Source organism: Rhipicephalus sanguineus, chromosome 5, assembly GCF_013339695.2.
Source record: "Rhipicephalus sanguineus isolate Rsan-2018 chromosome 5, BIME_Rsan_1.4, whole genome shotgun sequence".
NCBI classification, from domain to species: domain Eukaryota; kingdom Metazoa; phylum Arthropoda; class Arachnida; order Ixodida; family Ixodidae; genus Rhipicephalus; species Rhipicephalus sanguineus.
The window spans coordinates 57,431,213-57,451,782 of record NC_051180.1 but is presented as its reverse complement, the minus strand read 5'-3'; the positions used below and the strand labels follow the sequence as shown (position 1 = coordinate 57,451,782).

At 45.5% G+C, this 20,570-nt stretch overlaps 1 protein-coding gene across 1 annotated transcript in view; it reads left to right on the top strand.

Annotated features, from left to right (window-relative positions):
• The window catches only part of LOC119394669 (uncharacterized), a 112,750-nt gene that overhangs the window by 30,487 nt on the left and 61,693 nt on the right, over nt 1-20,570 (top strand). Inside the window, 1 exon segment of the mRNA XM_049415943.1 lies at nt 20,368-20,507. Coding sequence (XP_049271900.1) covers nt 20,368-20,507 — 140 coding nt within the window.

Below are 20,570 nucleotides of genomic sequence, written 5' to 3'. Positions count from 1 at the left end.
GATAACGAAAACACGCTGATGTACTCCGATCTCTGAGTACAGCCACTGGCAAATGGTGTATATAAATAGCACGCCGTTAGTGTGACGAAGAACGCGCCGTTTGTGGCGGAGTCACTTCGCTATGCGCGCTGGGGATAACGAGAGGTCGTAAGTTCGATTCCAGGTGACGGAACTTTTTCTTCTAGTTTTTTCTTTGCCATATGTTAGTCTTTATATTTTACAACGTCATATCTGTGACGGAAATGCGTCAGTGGAGCCGTGGTGGACCCCGACATTTTTAAAACACTTTCGTGTTAAAAAAAAAAGGAGAAACGCTTCACTTCTTTCTTCCTGGAACGCAGAACACCCCTGTACATGGTTTTGTTATTTCACTGTTAGGGGGCATTGAACAAAGCTGTTATACATCGTTCACGGTGCCCATATCGGAAAACAACATGGGACTACAAATTATTAAATCACGCATAGTCAGTGTTATTATTTGCTGGGAGCTACTTTTGCAATGCTCAGATATTTAATGGACGTGCGCATTTAGATTCGAATTTGGTAGCCTCAATACATCTACAAAAAATTTAAGTGTATAACTCAGTGGTCACCAAAATTTGACAATCAGCCTCTTATTAATTACTTCGCGACTCCTATGGTAATTTAGAGATGACAGCCAATGAGTTTGCAGGGCATATTCACTGAAAACAGTCTAATTACGTCACCAATTTCAAGATGGACGCCAAGAAATTGCGGTAAAAGTGCACTGTTCACAAATTACTGTTTTCAGTAAGCGACTCTATAAACGTAACCGGCACGCTGTGTATCATCACTCACTTTGGGAACGAATATTTGTAACTCGTAGCAGAAAGCTGGGCTAGTAGATCTTTCAGATGTGATGCGCATCCAGCAGCTCAGAAGAGAAAGAAACTGGTGTCATCCTTAAAACTGCTTCCAAATGGATATATCTTGACAACTCAGCACATACAATCCCAAAACTGCAATATTTGCAATAAAGATATTGTTAAGGAAGGCAATGCGCGAGGTCTTGTAAATTTTTTTTAATCGCGACTTTCCGTTTTTATTTTTCTTGTGCGTCTGCCTATCTTTCAAGCAATTTGTCTAAAGCAAGCTATAATAGTGCTTTAATTGTGCTACCATGATCTGAAAAAATTGCGTGGTGTAAATAGTCACAGTTCTGCCGCAAGGGCGAAACAATGAATGTGATATCAACAAGCAAGAATGCTATACGATGATTGTTGTACGAAGGCTAGCAGATAACTCCACTAGGATTCGACCTGGTGCAACTCTTCAAAATGCCAGCGTAAGGAAACACGAGCGCTACTGCGAGCGAAGCCGCCTTCGTGCTGTTTACCGCTTCCACACGCCGTAAGCGGCGAGAGCGCAGCACGTACAAGGTTATAAGCCGTCTGCTGACCTCTGTCTACATAGCGCGCAGCACCGCGCGCGACAGGCCCTTTGAATCATACTCGCAGTTCCCACCCAAGAGACGCAGCCCCCCCTCCTTATTGGCATATCTTTATGCTCTTTTGGTCTAATGAGCCGGTCGGCTCAGTAGGGCAAAGTAACCATGTCATATTATTACCGGTTGGCGCGCTTCATCTGTGCTTGAGCCGCGCCCGTCGGCAGCCTTCGCAAGTTTTCACTAGCACATAGAACATACGTGCGCGGGGCGATGTTATGAATTTGGAGTTTATACGGAACATGACGGCGACGGCTGAATGCGCCTTGATTAGAAACTCGTATATAGAAGCGAAATGTACGAACAGCAAAATCCCGCAAAATGTTCAGCCCGTAATAATAGCTGGACCTGAAATAGTTCACTAGCGTATATAGGTTGCGCGTGCGTCTAAGCATAACAGCTGCGTTAGAGGAAGCGCACGCTACAGACAGTGCACGCACCAGCGTATGACTCTCCGGCGATGTAGAAGGCGTTAGACGACAAATGGTCGAAGATCGTGAAAAACTGCTCGAGAAACTCGAGCATGTCTCGTCCGACGTCCCTCATGTTGCGCGCGTATCCCCGTTTGCTCTCGGTGAAGCTGAAGCCCGTGCCCACCGGTTGGTCCACGTACACCACCGAGAAGCGCTCAGTCCACGCAAACGGGCGCCGCACGAGGTCGCCGTCCTCATTCATGCGGTACGGGCCGTGTTCGCTGAAGAAGGCCAGCAGGGAAGACGTGCCCGGCCCGCCCTGCATCCACAGCACCACCGGAGCTGTCGCGGGGTGGTGCTACGAGGAGAAACGCTGCTCAGTGACCATGTGGGAACTGGTTGCACTTACACTGTAGTGCGTTATCACCATCATCATCATCATCGTGACTACGCCCACTGCTGGACAAATCCCTCTCCCATGTTTCGTCAATTAACCCGGTCCCGTGCTTCGCTGCGGCCATGTCATCTCCGCAAACTTCTTAATCTCATCTGCCCACCTGCTTCCCCTTCGTACGCTTGCCTTCTCTTGGAATGCAGTGTGTTACTCTTAATGACCAGCGGTTCTTTTGCCTTCGCGCTACATGCCCTGCCCGTGCCCATTTCTTCTTGATTTCGATTAAGATGTATACGTAACACCCATTTGTTCTCTGACCCACTGTGCTTTGTTCTTGTCCCTCAAGGTTGCATCTATCATATCTCTTTCGATGACTCACTGAGTCGTCCTCAATGCGTTAGCATAACGGTAGACAAACAGAAAGCGTACGAGTTTTGTTGATGCATGCCCTCGCTGGAGCCTACCGTGCTTACTACCATAGTACTGGCACTGGCTAATGTTAAGTAATCGTTAATGTGGTCTAATGTTGCAGAATGTTGGTTTGTTCTCACTACCAAGGTAATCGAAGGTAACATAGAAGTAGTCAGAGGAAAACCTGACGCCTTTTTTTTCAACTTACTACTAAATCGCCAATGAATTAAAAAAAATGTTTTCGCTGTAATTTACATGAGGGTGTCGGTATTGTTAAATCAGTCGATAAGTAAACGAACTCCGTTTAGCTTGCTGTGAAGGATGTCAGTCTCGGCAAATTATGCATTCTCGGTAGATTTTCGCCTATAAACGATATATACGGCGCTGTTTTACGGCGATACTTGATAAGGGTTTTATTTTTCACCTGTAAACAAAGTTGATGGAGGGGGTGAGAATAAAAGCGACTAGTCGCATGACTACGTTCTCACCACCCTACATACATGGGGCAAAGGCACTGGCGGCAACAGAGCACAATATGTGGTGAAGATACACAACAACAACCAAAATACGAATTACATAAGTTTCAAACGCACTGTAAACTGCGGTGCTGGCAAGAAAACGGAAGAAAACACACGATACAATGAACATATATACATACACAGATCAAAAGTCTGAATGCATAAACTACAACTTGAATATTGAGGCTCACAGGGCGCAAATTAGAGGTCAGAGGCGACGCGCTTTGTTAATTATTGACTTTGTTTACGAAACATGCACTCATAACTATGTGTTTCCTGGCATAAAGTACAACGTAGGCCGTTAGATGCAATTCCACAAATCTTTCCATCAAGATGCAAAGTACGTACATGAGTGATATTTCCATGTGGCATTATCGTCCCTCTCAGGTCAGGCAGGCACCCTTGCAAGTGTGTTTGTTAGATATCAGAGGCATACGCCGGTGCATCGTTACACGTGAATGCGTGCATAGTGCGCATGAGCGCGCCATAGAAGTTCGGGAGACGGGGTTTGAAAAAGTGTTTTCTTGCGCATGCAATGCGGAACGCTAATATGTCTTCCGATGAACACATGATCAGAAGAAGGATGTCAGATAATGTGATCGTTTTTTCGTTTTTTTGTGGGCCATTTATGTACAATATGAACCTTGTGTCTGAAGTATCGGTGTTCTCATCTTTAGCTATAGGCACGTGACCGGGGCTATAGCAATAGCGGTATAGCGGTATAGAAACGCTGCATTGGAGACGTGATCACGTTAATGAACGGGAGTGAAAAATCCCCAACTCTCACCTCGGCGGGAACGAACCAAAAAAAAATGTTGCTGTTGTGCCGCTTGTTGACGGTGATGAAGCCAGCGTGCGACGGTACCTCCCAGTCCGCGCCCAGCCTGCCTACTCTGCTGCGATGTCTCGCCTCCTCCAGCATGCCGTTCTCAATGAGCGGGGTCAGGAAGAGAGCGTCTGTTAGGACAAGTTCCAGTACCCTTGTTAGTCGTGCTATCGGCGAGACCCCTCAAAATCAGTAGTGTACCCAAATACCTGCGCTCATAATGGGGGATTTTGTTTTAGAAACAATGCGAAATTGGGGAAAAATGAAATTTTCCCCAAACAAAGTTCTACGTTTAAGGCTGTCTGCTTGTTTCTTTAAAGAACAAAGGTGAGATGAAATCGGCCGCGTATGCAGAGATGAGTAGATGAGAACAGAATGATGTTATTTCTACAAGAACACGCAAGCACACTCGTAAATAGAAAAGCACATGCAGGACAAAAACATAGCAAAGAGAGGAGAGGAGTAGGAACGAGGGATATTTTAACGCAAGACTGCTGCAGCAGAGGCTCCTGCCGAGACCCGTATGTGAGTCCTTGAAGTGAATACAAACTGCTCACATTACCTGAAGTGCTTTCCGGCTCTGCTCGCCTTGCAGAGAGCAGTCGACCACTCCTATAAATTTTACGGAAACACAAAATCGGCGTTAACTGGAACACTCTGTTTATTCAGAAATGTCTGTTAACTCCGGTTGATAGTTTTCCCACAAATTGCTGCGAACACGCAGATTTTTCACTGTGTATATATCCTGCATAAGTGCAGCAATTCACAAAACTTCTTTCACACATGAGTTGCTTCGTTTTCCGGTGCACGGCCATGCGGTGACAAGACCCTCACCACTGAGTGTGAGTGTTTATTTGTTCGTATTTCTGGCGCTTTCAGGCTGGCCATGTTATGAGCATAGCAATCTCTACATTGTAAACCCCGCAAAGCTTGAGAGATGTTACAAGTTTCTATGTACAGGAATGACCTCACGTGGTAGCACAAGTATGAATATTAACTACTTTAGTATTTAGCATTAGATTATTGTTGCATTATGACTAAGTGATATATACGTTAATCATTGTTCAAAACATAATACTAGTGATTTTCATAGCTCGAAATTCTGACACTGACGACCGAGGCAAAGAGTAAGCTTTTCTAGCCAGAAAGCATAAGTCATGACGAATTTCAAATAATAAATTAGAAGTCTGCTTTGGGTGTTACGCAATTGTTATCTGACCGTACCATTTAATGGTTACTGTGTTATCTAGAATAAGCTTACCCGGTACCACGTGACTGAACGCACTCAGATGGTAACGTGCTTTCGAGCAGCAGGAAAGAAACTATCAGCTGCTGTGCCCCGAATGCCATTCTGTAAAAAGAGAAACAGTGAGCGCCTGGATCACGGCTTGACCATTTAGAGGTGAAAGCGGCCTAGCTAGCAGCTACGTTCCCACCTGGATCCAGCGACTTTTTGCCATATAGACCCAAAGGAAAACTTTGGCTCGGACAATATAAGAGGCTACCTGCATAACGACGAAGTTTACGGTAGTTAAAGACTAGCACCAAAACGAACCTCAGCTAGCACTGTTATTACTCGTTGTAACTAACCCGTCATCAATCCCCTTTCTCTGTATAGGGTAGCATGTAATAGCCTTTATATGCGCAGGCAGAATTCTCTGTTTTTCATTAAAGAGCTTTCTCACTGTCTCTAACCCAGAAGTTAGCGCTTACTTTGTTCTTACCCAAGTGGCCATAGTTTTAGGGTCAGCAGAGGCGTAACTAATCGTTCCCAAAAATTTTGCTGTAGTGAAGGTCAGCTTCTGGTACTGAGTTTGTCCTAGTAATAGGCAAATTACTCGGTAATCGGTCCCGGTAATATAGAAGCATGATACTAGAAGCATACACTGTACATATTAGTTCTGTGTCCATAGTACTGCTGAATCCGCTCTTAGAAAATGGTCATGCAGAGTGCTAATATCGGAGGGGATACAGTGCAACAGAAGATGAGGACAAGAAAGGCGACGCACACAGAGTGCTCTGTGTGCGTCGCCTTTCTTGTCCTCGTCTTCTGTTGCGCTGTATCCCCTCCGATGTCTAACCAACACGCCCAAGCTTCGATACTAAGAGTGCTAATAGTTATTTGAACAAAGATTGAAAAAGGAAAATACATATGCGGTGGATAACGCAGCTTCGCCTGCGCGGCTCAGTTAAGTAATGAGACACTACAGCGCCTCAAAATTTTGCTTAGCAAAACTTGATATTCGGCGAGATGGTTCATAGCGTTTGGGAACATTAAAGAGCAAAACCAGACATTCACATAGAACGAGAGACGCAGGACGGGCGCTAACTACACCAACACCAGGGGGGGCAAAGGTTCATCGCAGCGCCCCCCCCCCCTACTAAGTCAATGTATGGGGCAGATCTTGCGCCCCCCCCCCCCCTCTTAGGTGACTAGAAGGGTCAATGTACGGGGCAAATTTTGCGCCCCCCCTCTTAGGTGATCGGGGGGGCGGCCGCCCCCCCCCCTGCCCCTCCTGTGCGCACGCCTATGGCCATCGCATTAACGTATCATTAATATTGTCCCTCAGCTAAACGCCATCGACGTAGCAGGGAGTCGATGCGAGTGCCTCGCGTTCGGTAAAATATTGTCACAACCACTGTTGCGAAATAGCGATTGCTTTTCTTCAGGTATGATCACACTGACAGCCGTTTTATTGCTTTCGGTTCCTTATCCTTCGTTTTTCCGACCTACGTTGCCTTCCTTTTCTAACAAAAAAAAATGTAACATAACAAACTGCGAGCACGTCTGTTGCTGACTCTTTCGATTTTCATCTCTTGCTCCTTCTGTTTCACACAAGTACTAAGCCACCAAACCTCCGCACAACTAGTGCTAACAACACCTGTCGCTGTGGCTCAGAGTTCGTGCCTTATTGCTTCTGATAATGAGCTCACAGGTTCGATTCCCAGCTGCTGCGATAGGAGCGGAATGCAGGGACTGTTGTGCACTGAACATTGGAGGCACGTTGTTATCAGAGTAGAGTGTGAGGAAATAATGCGAAGCGACGTGAAGCTGTGAATGTTATACATAAGGAACGCGAAACCCACCGCTGACATTCCACAAATTACACCGCACACAAATATATCACCTGACAGGCAAACTTCACTGCGTCAACAATGTTGTCCGATGACGTAAGACACGTCCGTGGCAGGCACTTCTTACTGAAGCAAAGATCATGTCGGAAACGCGTGGCCTCACTACTGTTTGCTCCCTACTAAGCAGAAAAGGCTTTCAAGTATCCATGCATATAAAACGATGGCTCTTTCGTGCACACATCTTGGCGACGCGAAAATGAAATGCAATTGCGAGCTCGTCAATTTAAGAAGCACAAAATGCAACGGCGTCACATTTCAGCATAATGCCAACGTATACCGTTTTTAAGTGCCACCCATCACAGGTGTACAAAAGCGGGCTACATTTTACGCTTGCAGATGAGGCTGACAGCGCGGCCTCACATAAGCGAAATAAAAAAAATATTTCCGCGCGTGCTCTTGTGGGTCAAGTTTCTCGTTATTCCGAAGCGCATATATTTCGAGCTCCCTGTTTGAGGCACCAAGACGAATGCGAAGGATGACGGTGGCGTAGCGGGACAGGTGAACGTCGCTCAAACAGCGCCTTTTTGCTCTTAATTCATCCTCATCGCTTGATATACTGACGCGTGCGTTCTTTCGTCTCTAAATTATTTTTTTGTTTTTCAATAACCAAGCTGGCTGCACAGGATGTTTCTTTCTGAAGAAACCAGAGTAGCACACGCTTCACTTACGAGTTGGCAGTTTGTCGATTACCCTGCAATGATATGGAGCAGAATTTTCATCGCTTGCAGGGGGCAGTCATCTTTTCTGGTAGGCTACTGATTACGTGGAACGGACGACTACGCTAGCATCCAGCCTGTTCTTATCACCTGATGGCCGCCAATATTCGCTCGCCATCCGCTGTGACGTAACTATCCAGCAGCGCCTCCGCTGGCCTCGCCGACCGATGACAACTGGGGTAAAGATTATGTATGCTTGCTCTAAACGTGGGTGCGAGAGTAAAAATAATCTAGTCTATACGTTCTATTCGGTGTCTGGGCAGGTAGACGAAGTCGATAAGAAAATTTCACCTACGATTACGATACTGCCTAATTCAAATTCTGAGCGCAGCTGTTTAGCTGTTTTGATTTTGCGATAAGCTGAGGAGCGACCGCCTCGCTAACCGGGAGACCGCGGAAGGCAGGGCGTGGGCGCGTTCCACAACAGCCGCCGCAGACAGGCCTCCGTTCATGCAGCGCTTTACTTCCATATAGGGTATCGGTGGACGCCCTCGCCGCATACCTTAGTGATGACGTCATCGCCGACCGCACGGCGCCGCGGGTGACCGCCACGGAAGCTGTCGTCTCGCCACTGTTTTTCCCTCCTCCTCGCGCTCTCCTCGCTATCGCCGTCTTTCATGCTCCGTTGCGCTCCGCGTTCTCTCCCTTTCGTCCTCGTTCGCTCTGCCGGTTACGACGACGCCGACGCCGCTCAACGCCGGAACGGGTGCCTAAGAGATGCCCTCTAAAATGCCACGAAACTCGTTCAGAGAACGGCTTTCAAATATTTCGCTTTGTTGAACATGAGGCAATATATAAAATATTGGAGTCTCACGAATGGGAGTGTGATGGAAGTAGATCAGTGCCCTTCGGAGACGGGGTTCTAGTCAACAATTGCTAGTGCTTCATACAAATTCGCAAGCCTATCGGTTATTGCAGAATAGTTTTGTATCACAGAAGAGAAACTACGAACCACGGCTTTCCGAGACTTGAAGATGACTGAAGAATATAATCGTTTTTCACATCATTATTTAGTATTTCCTGTTGTATTAATTTTAGATGCGAAACAGCTTTTGCGCTGGGCTTTGTCCGTAGTTCCATTGGCGACCGTCCGCTTTCTAAAACCTACCATAGCTATCTGTAACATACTGAGCGCGCGCTCGCGCCAAGGAGAAGTCTTCTTCGTCATGTTCTTCCACCACCTTGATGATGATACGTGCAGAGCACTTTAGGGGTCCGGGCTGCCGTATGCTCTCCTAGCTTGGCATAACAGCATAACGCAGACAAAACCACGTGTGCTGGCACGCGCTAGCGCGTTCGGGCCTGTGTAAGGGGCGGGTAAGACGCTGTGGCCTCTCCCCCTTACACTCTCTCGGCAATCACGTGATGGCGTCGGGGAACGAGATTCTGCAGATGCGCGATGAACCCGCGTGGCGTGCTCCAACAAGAGTTCGGGACGAGTAACAGCAACAGCAACTACAGTGAATTCATGGTGCCCTCCACATGCAAGGACGCGGTAACATCGGGCAAGGTGCCCGTGATGAACGTTACTTTAAGTCGACCCATGCGCTCCTTCGCATCCCCACATGGTTCCCTTTAGAGGGAGACGGTGAATCTTTTTTTTATTTATTACACATTGCAGACCCTTAAGTCCAAGCAGGTGGGTATAGTTTCAACTTTCAATATCACAGAAATAATACAAAAAATGACATAAACACTGCTTGGGATTAGTGTGAATAACAGACATAGCAATTCAATAAGCAATGTTCGAAACTGTTTTCAGATAGATGTCATTAACCAAAATAACAAACAAACAAACAAACAAACAAACAAACAAACAAACAAACAAACAAACAAACAAACAAACAGAATATTAATAATACCACGTCTTTCGAGATTAAAAGGTGATCACAAAAAAAAAACCGAATAATTTTCACCACGGCAAAAATAGCGTTACAATAACACACATATCTAAATAGCAACAAACTTTAAAACTTTTTGAAAAATGTACACTGTTTTATGTAACAAAAGCAACGGCTTGTACGTGGGAAAAATTAATCACAACCTTGTCTTTTTCTTTTTGAAAAAAGTTGCCCTTATTTGCAAATAGTCCAGTGATGGGTTGCATACTTGCCGCTGCCTGCTGAAATTCAATGCCGTTTATCGTTATTTAAAACTCAATTCATGGTTCCTTTTCGTCGTATTTTGTGATGATACATATAACATTAGGGTCAAGGTTATCGCAAGCTCTCGGCAACAATATGGTCAAATCTAATATGGTTACGCGTGCACCTTACATCTTATATCCCAGGTGAGTGCGCTCCGTATTCGCTTGCCAGTTAATTTCCGAGAGGCATTCAACTTAGCGCGCTCACGCTCAGCTATACACGTCAATCAACTGCGCAGGTGCGTAGAAAGAGGCGGGTGCTACGAGGGGCGCCAGGTGATTTAACTGAACGAGATTCCATGAAGTCGTTTCGCGAAGCGTTTCCCTTACAATTTGTCGCCATGACTTAGTATGCGCAAATAAAAAAAGAAGGATGAGGATTTCTCACTTATCAAGGTGGGGGGGGGGGGGGTGAAGTAAACGTTGCATTTCACTTGCTGTAAAGGCTCTCAATCGACAGACATTTTTATGTGCCCAGCATAAGGGCTCGAGCGAACTTTCGCAGAATATTAGAGACGCGCACGTGATGCGAATAGAGGCAGAGTAGGCCGGCGCTATAGGCACAGTAGGCCGCATTTGTTGCGAACGCTTTATGGGACGTGTTTGGTCGATTCCACGAAAGATCAAAAAAGTGTGTATATTTGATGTTTCCGATTTTCCTGATAATTTTGTATGTTGTGCACATATGACTGCACAGCACGAAATCGCAGTTCGTTTTGAAGTAAAAATTTTTTTCATAACAGGAAAATTCGGCAAGTGTCGCCGGTTGACGACGACCAGTTTACGAAGAGTGCGTTTTCGTAAATTCGCAATCATGCTGGCAGCTGGTGAAGCAATATATTACAAATATCTTTCTTTTTGGCGGAAGTAGAATTAAAGAGGAAATAGCTCTTATGATTTCATGGAATTCTGAGCAAATTATGTATTTTTAAAAATTCACGAAAAACGCTGCGTTTTTGAAAATCCGTCAAATTTGGGACGCTATGGCTACTTCTGTGAACATCTTAGCTTGTTCATATTTGCAGCATGAATAGGCCTTTATGTGAATAATGAACCTCTGCATTTGTATTTCTCTAATAATTTTCAAAGTAGTCAATTTTCATGCTCGAAACACCAAAAAGAGAAAAGTGCTCCTCGATTCAAAAATCTATATTAAAAAAAACCCAATCTCAATTTTGTTCAAAGTCCCCCAAAATGTTCTCAAAGGACTGCAGAATGATATTATGAAAAAACATGTTGCATCATTTTTATTAGGACAAAAGCAGAAAATGTCAAACATTGTGTTTCCAGAGCGTGGTGGCTACTGCGTGAAGGACATCTCTAGCAACAAAAAAATACAGTAACACGTCTTTTTTCTTCTCTGAGCTTCGCTAAACAACAGTAATGATCTATTGTCGGAAAGTGGGAACTGTTTTGTAAAGAAAAAAAGATCGTTCCAATTAAATGCATTTGCGACACCACTTATATTCGTCGTCGACGGGCAGCACGGACATTTTCATTCCTCTGGATAATTTTTTTTAAGGAAATGCGCTTACCTATATAAAAGCAACGAAGCTAAACGCGAAATTTGTGTAGCTGAGTCGATCATGCATTGTAAGAATGTGAGAAATCGCAAATAGCGACAGTGGTGAACGGCGAGTACCGCAGTGCAACCTAAGCACAGCAGCCGCACATTGTTTGCCAGGCTTTGTCGCTCTGCACGAGAAAATGCTGGGGTGTCGATTGCGTTGGTTACACGATACATTTTTCACCGCTCGTCGCTCTCCCGCCCGGTCTCTGGATCCGCACTGTGCGGATCGTGTGGCGGATCGAGTGGCCAGCGCTACAAGCATTCGTGTAAACGGAGTAGCATGCGTTAGGCGGACAGGTGCAAAGGGCGGCGCGATAGACGCCCGCCTGAGCAGACGACAGCAACGAGCACGGCTGTGCCAGTCAGCCAAACACCACCTGAGATAGAAGTTAAGCATCCAAATTGTGCTTCACCTTGATGCGATCACTGTCCTACGCTCTGAAGGTGGCTACGGGTAGGCGTATAGCCATGACCGAGATTTTGTACGGACTGCCTCATGGTGCACAAAAAGAAAATTCCGCTGCAGCGGAATTTTCGTTATGTAGAAGATATCGTATCGAGTCTCTTTTGCGGAGGGTCATGAAGTAGGATGCGCGCTCAATTCAAGAGGGAGACCAGATCTGCCAGCACTGCTTCAAGACATACAAGGAGATGCAATACAAACAAAACGTGTTTTGTCCGTGGCCAAAACTGCTGCCACCAATCTTCACGTAATCGATTCTTTTTAAACTCTGCATTGATCACATAAGGTTTGACAACGTACACATTTGGGCCAACAAAAACCACACGTCTTGGCTACCGCTCTCCAGAAATTCATTTCCATTCATGAAGAGACCTTTGCTTTTATACCAATCTCTCAATTCTGGCGCACCACATCATCATAAGAGACGCATGGAGGGAATGCGTTCTTTAGCACTCAAGATATGAATTATACTCAACTGAAATAGATGAAAGAAAAGGAGGCTACAACTGAAAGTGCCTACTGTGGACTGAGGGATGTCTAACACTGGCGTGAAGTCGCAAACCACGCATATGCATTTAATTGGAACGATCTTTTTTTCTTTACAAAACAGTTCCCACTTTCCGACAATAGATCATTACTGTTGTTTAGCGAAGCTCAGAGAAGAAAAAAGACGTGTTACTGTATTTTCTTGTTACTAGAGATGTCCTTCACGCAGTAGCCACAACGCTCTGGAAACACAATGTTTGACATTTTCTGCTTTTGTGCTAATAAAAATGATGCAACATGTTTTTTCATAATATCATTCTGCAGTCCTTTGAGAACATTTTGGGGGACTTTGAACAAAATTGAGATTGGGTTTTTTTTTTATTATAGGTTTTTTAATCGAGGCGCACTTTTCTCTTTTTGGTGTTTCGAGCATGAAAATTTACTACTTTGAAAATTATTAGAGAAATACAAATGCAGAGGTTCATTATTCACATAAAGGCCTATTCATACTGCAAATATGAACAAGTTAGATGTTCACAGAAGTAGCCATAGCGTCCCAAAATTGACTGATTTTCAAAAACGCAGCGTTTTTCGTGAATTTTTAAAAATACATAATTTGCTCAGAATTCCATGAAATCATGCCAGCTATTTCCTGTTTACTTCTACTTCAGCCAAAAAGAAAGATATTTGTAATATATAGCTTCAGTAGCTGCCAGCATGATTGCGAATTTACGAAAACGCGCTCTTCGTAAAATGGTCGTCGTCAACCGGCGACACTTGTCGAATTTTCCTGTGATGAAAAAATTTTTTATTTGAAAACGAACTGCGATTTCGTGCTGTGCAGTCATATGTGCACAACATACGAAATTATCAGGAAAATCGGAAACATCAAATATACACCGTTTTTCGATCTTTCGTGGAATCGACCGTTTATGAGAGAGCCATAGCCCTGAGAATGGAATGGCCTGGCGGCCAGTCTATTAATAATAATAATAGCCTGGCGGAACTGGAGGAATAGCAGCACTCGTGTCGTCGGTTTCTTATTCTTCTGTGTTCGTGTGCGTGCGCTGTGTTAAGATTAGGAATAGCACGCTTGGGATTTTGCTTCAAGTAATAACTCATTGAGAAACTGTGGCATTTTCTCAGATTCGATCGAATGTCGACCGTTTCGAGACAAATAGGGCGAGACCGCAATTAGTTAATACTTACTGTTCAATGGGAAGCTTTTCTGCAGTTCTTTCTTTTTTTAGCGCTTGCAATGGTTCCTTGAATGTCAGTGTCATGCAAGCCGCAATATGCAACCGGAGACGATTAGGAATGAAGCAGGACGAACCAACGATGGCCGCCTAACCAAAACGTAGGAGTCCAAGCTCGCCCTCGAAGACCTGGAGGGCCAGCGACAGCTCGTCGCCAGGGCCAAGAGGGCAGTCAGTCGAAACCAGAGGATTGCTGGGCTAGGAAGCCCTTCCACCTCATGGTGATACGGTGCATGGCTCGGAACACTGTTTCGAGAATGAACGTTTGTTTTTAGATGCGAATTATCTCTTGCTCCGGGGTATGTAACGCGGCGTGGTAATCCGCACGCGGCGTAGTCCGGAGCACTACGCATGCGCGACTCTCCTCCTTCCCTCTCTCCAACAGCTGCGCGTTACTCTCTCCACTTCTCTACCAGCACCTGCTTGCGCTTCTCCTGCGTTCTCGCTTGTTCTCTCACGGCGCATACGCTACTCTCCTCCTCTAGTCTCCTCTCCTTCATGTGGTAGAGCACTGCGCGCGTTCAGTCCAGCGCTTGCCTCCGTTGGCCCCTCTGAAATGCGGGCTCGACATGCTGAAATTCTCTCCTGCGCAGCGCCGCGATGAGGGCCAGCGCATTCGCGTCCCCTCACCCTCTCTCTCTCGCGCGCGCTTGTCGACGTTCCCCGCACGCCCTGTGAGAATTAACGGCCAGGCTAGAGGGAAGACACGACGCGCGTAGTGTTCCTCTTCGCGTTCCACGACGCGAGGTCGGTAGCATGCCCAGCGAACGCCAACGGAACGCGATCGTGCAAGTGCTCCGGCTTCGCATCGCCTCATGGTCCCCTTTAGCGGGAGATGGTGTAATTTTTCTCTCTCTCTTGCAATACCCCAATGCCCAAAGGAACTCTTAAATATATCAATGCAATAGTTGCCTTACGCGGATCACACGAGTACAGGCAGCGTGCCAACTCACTTTTCATGTGCGTGGCTTGTACAAATCTATTCGTACAGTGCGGGCCAATGTCGGAGTGAACACCCTGATGGGTCCTCCGAACAATGTGATCGCTCCGACTGGAAGTGTCGATAGAAAATACGACAATGTACACAATTTATTTAACATGTGTAAAATGTTTAAGAGTTTACATGACTTACACGTTTCACAAGCAGTTAACGGCAACTGCTTGTGAAATGGGCGGGTGCAACGGAAAAGTCACCTGTTGCAAGGCCTCATGAATGTACACGGCTGTCACAGAGGAAAACTCGCATGTTTTGTACACTTATGCGTTCCTTTCAAAAATTAAGTTGCACTATATAGGTGCTCTTCAAGTGCTTTGGTTTGCCGCTGTAGTATGAGAAGCACTGTGTGCTTGACCGACGCACTCCAGCAGGATTGCGCACCTAAAGCATTGTCGATATACACATATTAGAGGTATAACATGAAATGAATGTAAATTTCAAAGTGATCTGTGCCAGATATATTGCAAAATATATGGGAACACGATTCTTCAACAAAATTCTACGCTCTGCGACCCCAACAGTTGCATACCTGGCAGTACCTGCGTATCTAAACTGTCTAAACACTGAACCTAATGGTGTATGAGGTTTAATGACGTTTTCACCACATTGCTTTCGTGTAACAATGACTATGTGCCTGCGTGCGGCATTTCTATCGGCTGCACTTTTACTCCATCTAAAGCAGCTACTAGCATGGGAAGTGCTGCGGTTGCACGCAAGCGTTGAAAAAAAATCTGCAGTTCCGCGGATTCGCTATCTGACGGCTCGCATTGCTGCGTTACCGATAGCAAAGACATGAAGTGCCTTCTTCGGAAAAAAATGGCGTAGCAGACGACTCATGCAATGGGCAGTGCACCATGCGCCTGCACATATTTCTTCGGGTCTCGCTGAATATCGTGCCGTCGTAAGGCGCTGACGTATCGTGCGGTCGATAACAACGCGATATAGGTAAAAGTGCGAGAGGCTTTACAAATAAAGGGATAAACAGACTGTGTCGTTGCTCATTTCCTGTTTTGCTGCGTGTCTCGCTGCAACTTTGACCTGACGTGCAGGTCATGACCTTGTCATGAGTCTTTGTTGAACAGAGTGCAAACGTCACATTCGGTGGAACCCTGACATGACAAAGCCTGCACCAACGTCAACACTATAGTCGTAATCATTGCATTACCTGGACGCTACACTCAGCTTCGCTTCGACATTTCTAAGTTTTTTCCACTTTAGGTACGTGTTTGTACGCCCAATCACTGCGGCGAGTTTACCAGATGCCTTATTTTCCCTTACGTGATACTCTAGAGGATTTGCCCTATGTACAATCAGCGTATTTGATCGTGTTTGGTCGCTAATTATCATTATTGCCTGACAGGCATTACTACTCATGTCCTCCGCTTGCAGAGCTTTACATGGTCATTGCGAGGAGGGTTATCATAGCCAAACGCACTGATAAGGGGACAGGATGAAATAGGACACGCCCATGTCAGTGCGTTTGGCTTGAAACCCTTTTCACTATGTGCAACCAGCTAGCTCAGGCAAGCGCTATCTTAACTGCGGAGCAGCTTAAGGAACTGCCCTGTCGTCGTCTCACGTCTCGCGTTGGCGTCATGCAGGTCCCACGTTTGATACACATAAGGCGAGCAGGCTGCAAGTTTGGAACGCCAGCGTTTGCTTGCCCATGAACGCCAGCGTCGTCGAAGGGCTAATTCGTCTGTCCGAGCCAGCGAAGCAACAGCGAAACGCAAGCGCCGGGAGTTAGACGCGCCGCGCTTCGGAAAAAGACCAGTAAAAAAAGTAAACGGTTTTAGAAAGGAGACCATACAAGAGAAAATAGATAATCGCAAAGCTAATCAGATAATCACAAGAAAAAAAAACAGGAAAGGCTAGAAAATATAACATAATCGCACGAAAAAAACAGAAAAGAGATGAAAATACCAGATTAACGCAAGACAAGGACTCAAAATAACTGAAAAGAGCAGACAAACACAACATAAACACAAAGGAAACACAGGCGAATCAATGCATCACAGCTCGTACAGCTTTCACTTGAGGCGGAACTGGCTTACGTTTTTAGGGGCGAAGCTCCTTAAGGCGGCACCCGTTCGTCCCTCGTAGTCGTCGTCGTCGTAGTAGTAGCAGTAGTAGTAGTCGTAGTCCGTAACAAGTCTTACGCTTTGACCTCCAAGGTGGTGCCGGTGGGAGATTTTTCCTGTGTGTTGTTGAACAATAAAAAATTCGCAGCGTGCGCGTTAACTAAAAGCCGAATTCTTCTGTCTCTCATTCCCCATTAGCAGCCATTGGCATGTTCCAGTAGGAAACGTTAGTAGAAGTAGAAGTGTAAGTGTTAGCTAAAAGCCGACTTCTTCTGTCTCTCATTCCCATTAGCAGCCATTGTTTACCTCTAAGGTAGTGCCTGGTGAGATTTCTCCTGTGCGTGATTAAACAATAAAAATTTTGTTCAAAACGCCGTTGATTGATGAAATAAACCAACGAAAGACGCCAGATGTTTTGTAAAAGCAAAACGAAAGAACGCCAGATGTTTATAAAGCAAAACGAAAAGACGCCAGCTGCTTAACGAAAGACGCCAGATTTTTCGAAAGCAATGGTTTTCTAAACAATGAAAATTCACAGCGTACATGTAAAATTAAAGTGAGCTGCAAGTCGTCATAACTCATCTAACCTTTAGTATAAACGCGCCCGATCTCACGTCGGTGATGATGTACTGGGCAGAATTCACGGAAGATTCACGGTTTACCGATGAACCTCCGCAGCTTCGCCCACTCATCATCATTCACTCCGTGGAGGAGGAGGAGGAGGAATAAACTTTATTAAAGGGCCCCTCACCAGGTGACATATCGAATTTTAGTTAGACATTGGAAGGTGTTGTGAGCCCAATAAGGAGCATTATGCCACAAGAATTTTTCCAATCGGTCCGTTAGAAGCCGAGAAAAAGAATAATTTGTAGCGGCGCGAAACCATGATGAGAGGAGGCGAGCTGAAAACCCTTGCCACTCGCCCCGTGTAGCCTTCGCAAGCCAAATCCCTTCCCTGCCCTCTTCGGCACGCGAGCAGGAAGATCACATAACGCCTACGCATGAACACGTCATGCGCACACAATGTCACGAGCGCATGACGTGTCCGAACCAGCCCGAGCCCCCGAGACGCGAGCGGTGTTGTGGCGGCGTTCTTTGCGCTTCATCTCTGCAAGTTATGCTGAGTACGCCCTCGCCGATCACTTGGCTTTCAACCTATTACTGAGCACGAAAGCTGCGACATTTGTACGGACGCGAGACTAGCGGTGTGCCGCATGAACACCTAGTTAGACGCGGGAGGATAAATGAGCCTAATGAGCGCTGGAACGCGGTAGACAATTAGTTTCCTGGTAAAGGGTGGCGTCTGCACGATCTGCAAAGCGCGAGAACACGAACGCGTGCGAAACGGAGGCAGACTAGTCTTTAATCTCGCTGCGATTCGCAGTAAAAATTAAAAACGAAAACGCACACATTCCGTTTGTCTGTTTTATTATTACTCTCAAGTTTTATTCATCTATTCAAGCAACAAATTACACAAACTACGCGTCGTGTCAAATATTTATCGCAGTGTCACGTGCTACTGTTGGCGACGTCAGAGCACAGTCGTCTACAAAGAGGACCGACGTCACAGCACTACCGTCTACGTAGGGCCATTCTCTCATGTACGTCATCCCCTCATTCTCTGGGCGCGCGGCCGCGAGAAGGGCAAGCAGCGTTCAGCTGGAAATTTGACCCACTTCTGCGGCGCGTAGCGTTGCAAATTTCGGCAGACGTGATGGTGAACGCCCAGTGTATACATTGCGCTCGTCAGCTCAAAATTGTCAAACCTGGTTAGGGGCCCTTTAAGGGAAACCAGCAGGTTTAACATGGGAGGCCTAGGCCCGGCCCCTCCGTGGATATGCTGTGATTTTTTTTCTTTGGCACTTTCGTAATTGGAACGCGCACTCCCGCTGGTTGTTTCTTTCCTGGGAAAAAATAAGTGATGATAATGATGACACCTAAAGAGCAGTGACACAATAATAATGACGATAATGATAATCTATCTCAGCTGTGGCCCGCATTTGATGATGATTGTTTTTTTATTTAATGGCACTAACCCACCGCGATGGATATACTACCAATAAAGAGACTATATGAACCGAAACTAATAGAAAATGATCAATAAAAAGCAGTACAGCCTAGAATTTTATCAGCTTCGCTTTATTTGGGACAAAGAAAAAATATCTATTACAATGTGTTCAAGTGAATGAGGGTGGGAGGAATAATTCTCATTCTTATTTTGATATCTTAATGTCATTCTCTTAACATTATCAAATATCTCGCATGGGGCTGAAATTCGATTCTTATAATTTAGCCAAGGGCAGAGAAACCGTGCCAAATAGGTAAGCTATGTGCGGCACAAAAAAAAAAATGATTGTAGATCGCGTTACTAAAAAAAAGGAGAATAAATTAATTTATATTAAATAAATAATCGATGTCGAAGAAAACTAAGATTGAAAAGGAATAAATATAACAGCTGAATACAATGAAATTCGCACGGTGATCATCTTGTGCCATGCAAAAACTGGAGCACAGTGCGATAAACGTCTGCTGGGCTTAAGTCTTGTGGTGCCGACTGAAAGTACGCAGGATCAAGACAATAAATGCTAGTGTGGCGAAGGGGCGCTTCGAGTATTGTTTTTGGCAGTACATAAAAGAAGTGGTCGATGAATTCTAAGTTACTGCACAGATGGCACCGCACTAGCTAAATGCGTTCATTTCATGTCCCTTATTTTTTTGTATACCACCAAGCGTTACGTTTTTGACATGGCAGTACGGCACGACCTTTTTAAGGAGCAAGGTGTTTATGTACATATGCAGTAATACAAAACAATAGTAGTGTATATATAGCAGCATTATAGTTACCATGCAGTAAGTAACTGTAATGCTGCTATAACTATAACAATGTAACAAAATAAGTAACTATAATAATGTAACTATAAGTAACTGAGGACTGGGTAAGAATCGCCAGTGGAAGGGAATAAAAGCGGTGTTCCTCACATGGAACTCCAATGATTTCTATCGAGAAAAAAATATGAGAAAAACGAAGGCACACATCTCACAATTACGATAATGATGCATAAATGACACGCAAAATTGCCGCTAGCTGCGTGTGCAACACCGTGTCACTTTCGCACTGTCTCTGCAATACCACATGATGCTCGTAGCTATAGCTTCTATCTCTCTCTCCTCGTGTTACACGGTTCGGTAGATCAATGATTGCAGCCAAAACACTTAGTCACTCATGGTGTTGTGCGAGAAGGCTGATTGCTGCGGTACTGTATTTTGTTGCCCTTTTTTTGTGTACCTCGGCAGAAGGCCGAGGTAGAAGATAGCAGCTGCCTTTGCGGTTGCGGCCTTTTTCGACCCGACCTCCACTCCTGCCGAGCACCCGTCGCTATCGCGCCCGCCCAGCGACGTCATACGAAGTGGACAAAACATCTCCATGGCTCGTTGCCAACAGAAGCTTCGCAATGACCTGTTCGCGGATTGATGCGAGTGGTCTTCGCAGTTACGTACCTCGTTTTTTCTCGGTGTGCCGCTGTCATCTTCTCTCCCTGTGTTTGGGATCCAGGGTGACGCAATGGAGCTCCTATTGAGTTTCGCTGACTTGATCATATTTGTGGTTGTCGTTTGCGCCCTGCTGTACACGTAAGTGCTATTAGTTGCTGCCATTTCGGTCTCCTGAAAGTGTGCAAGCGATCTTTTTTCGAT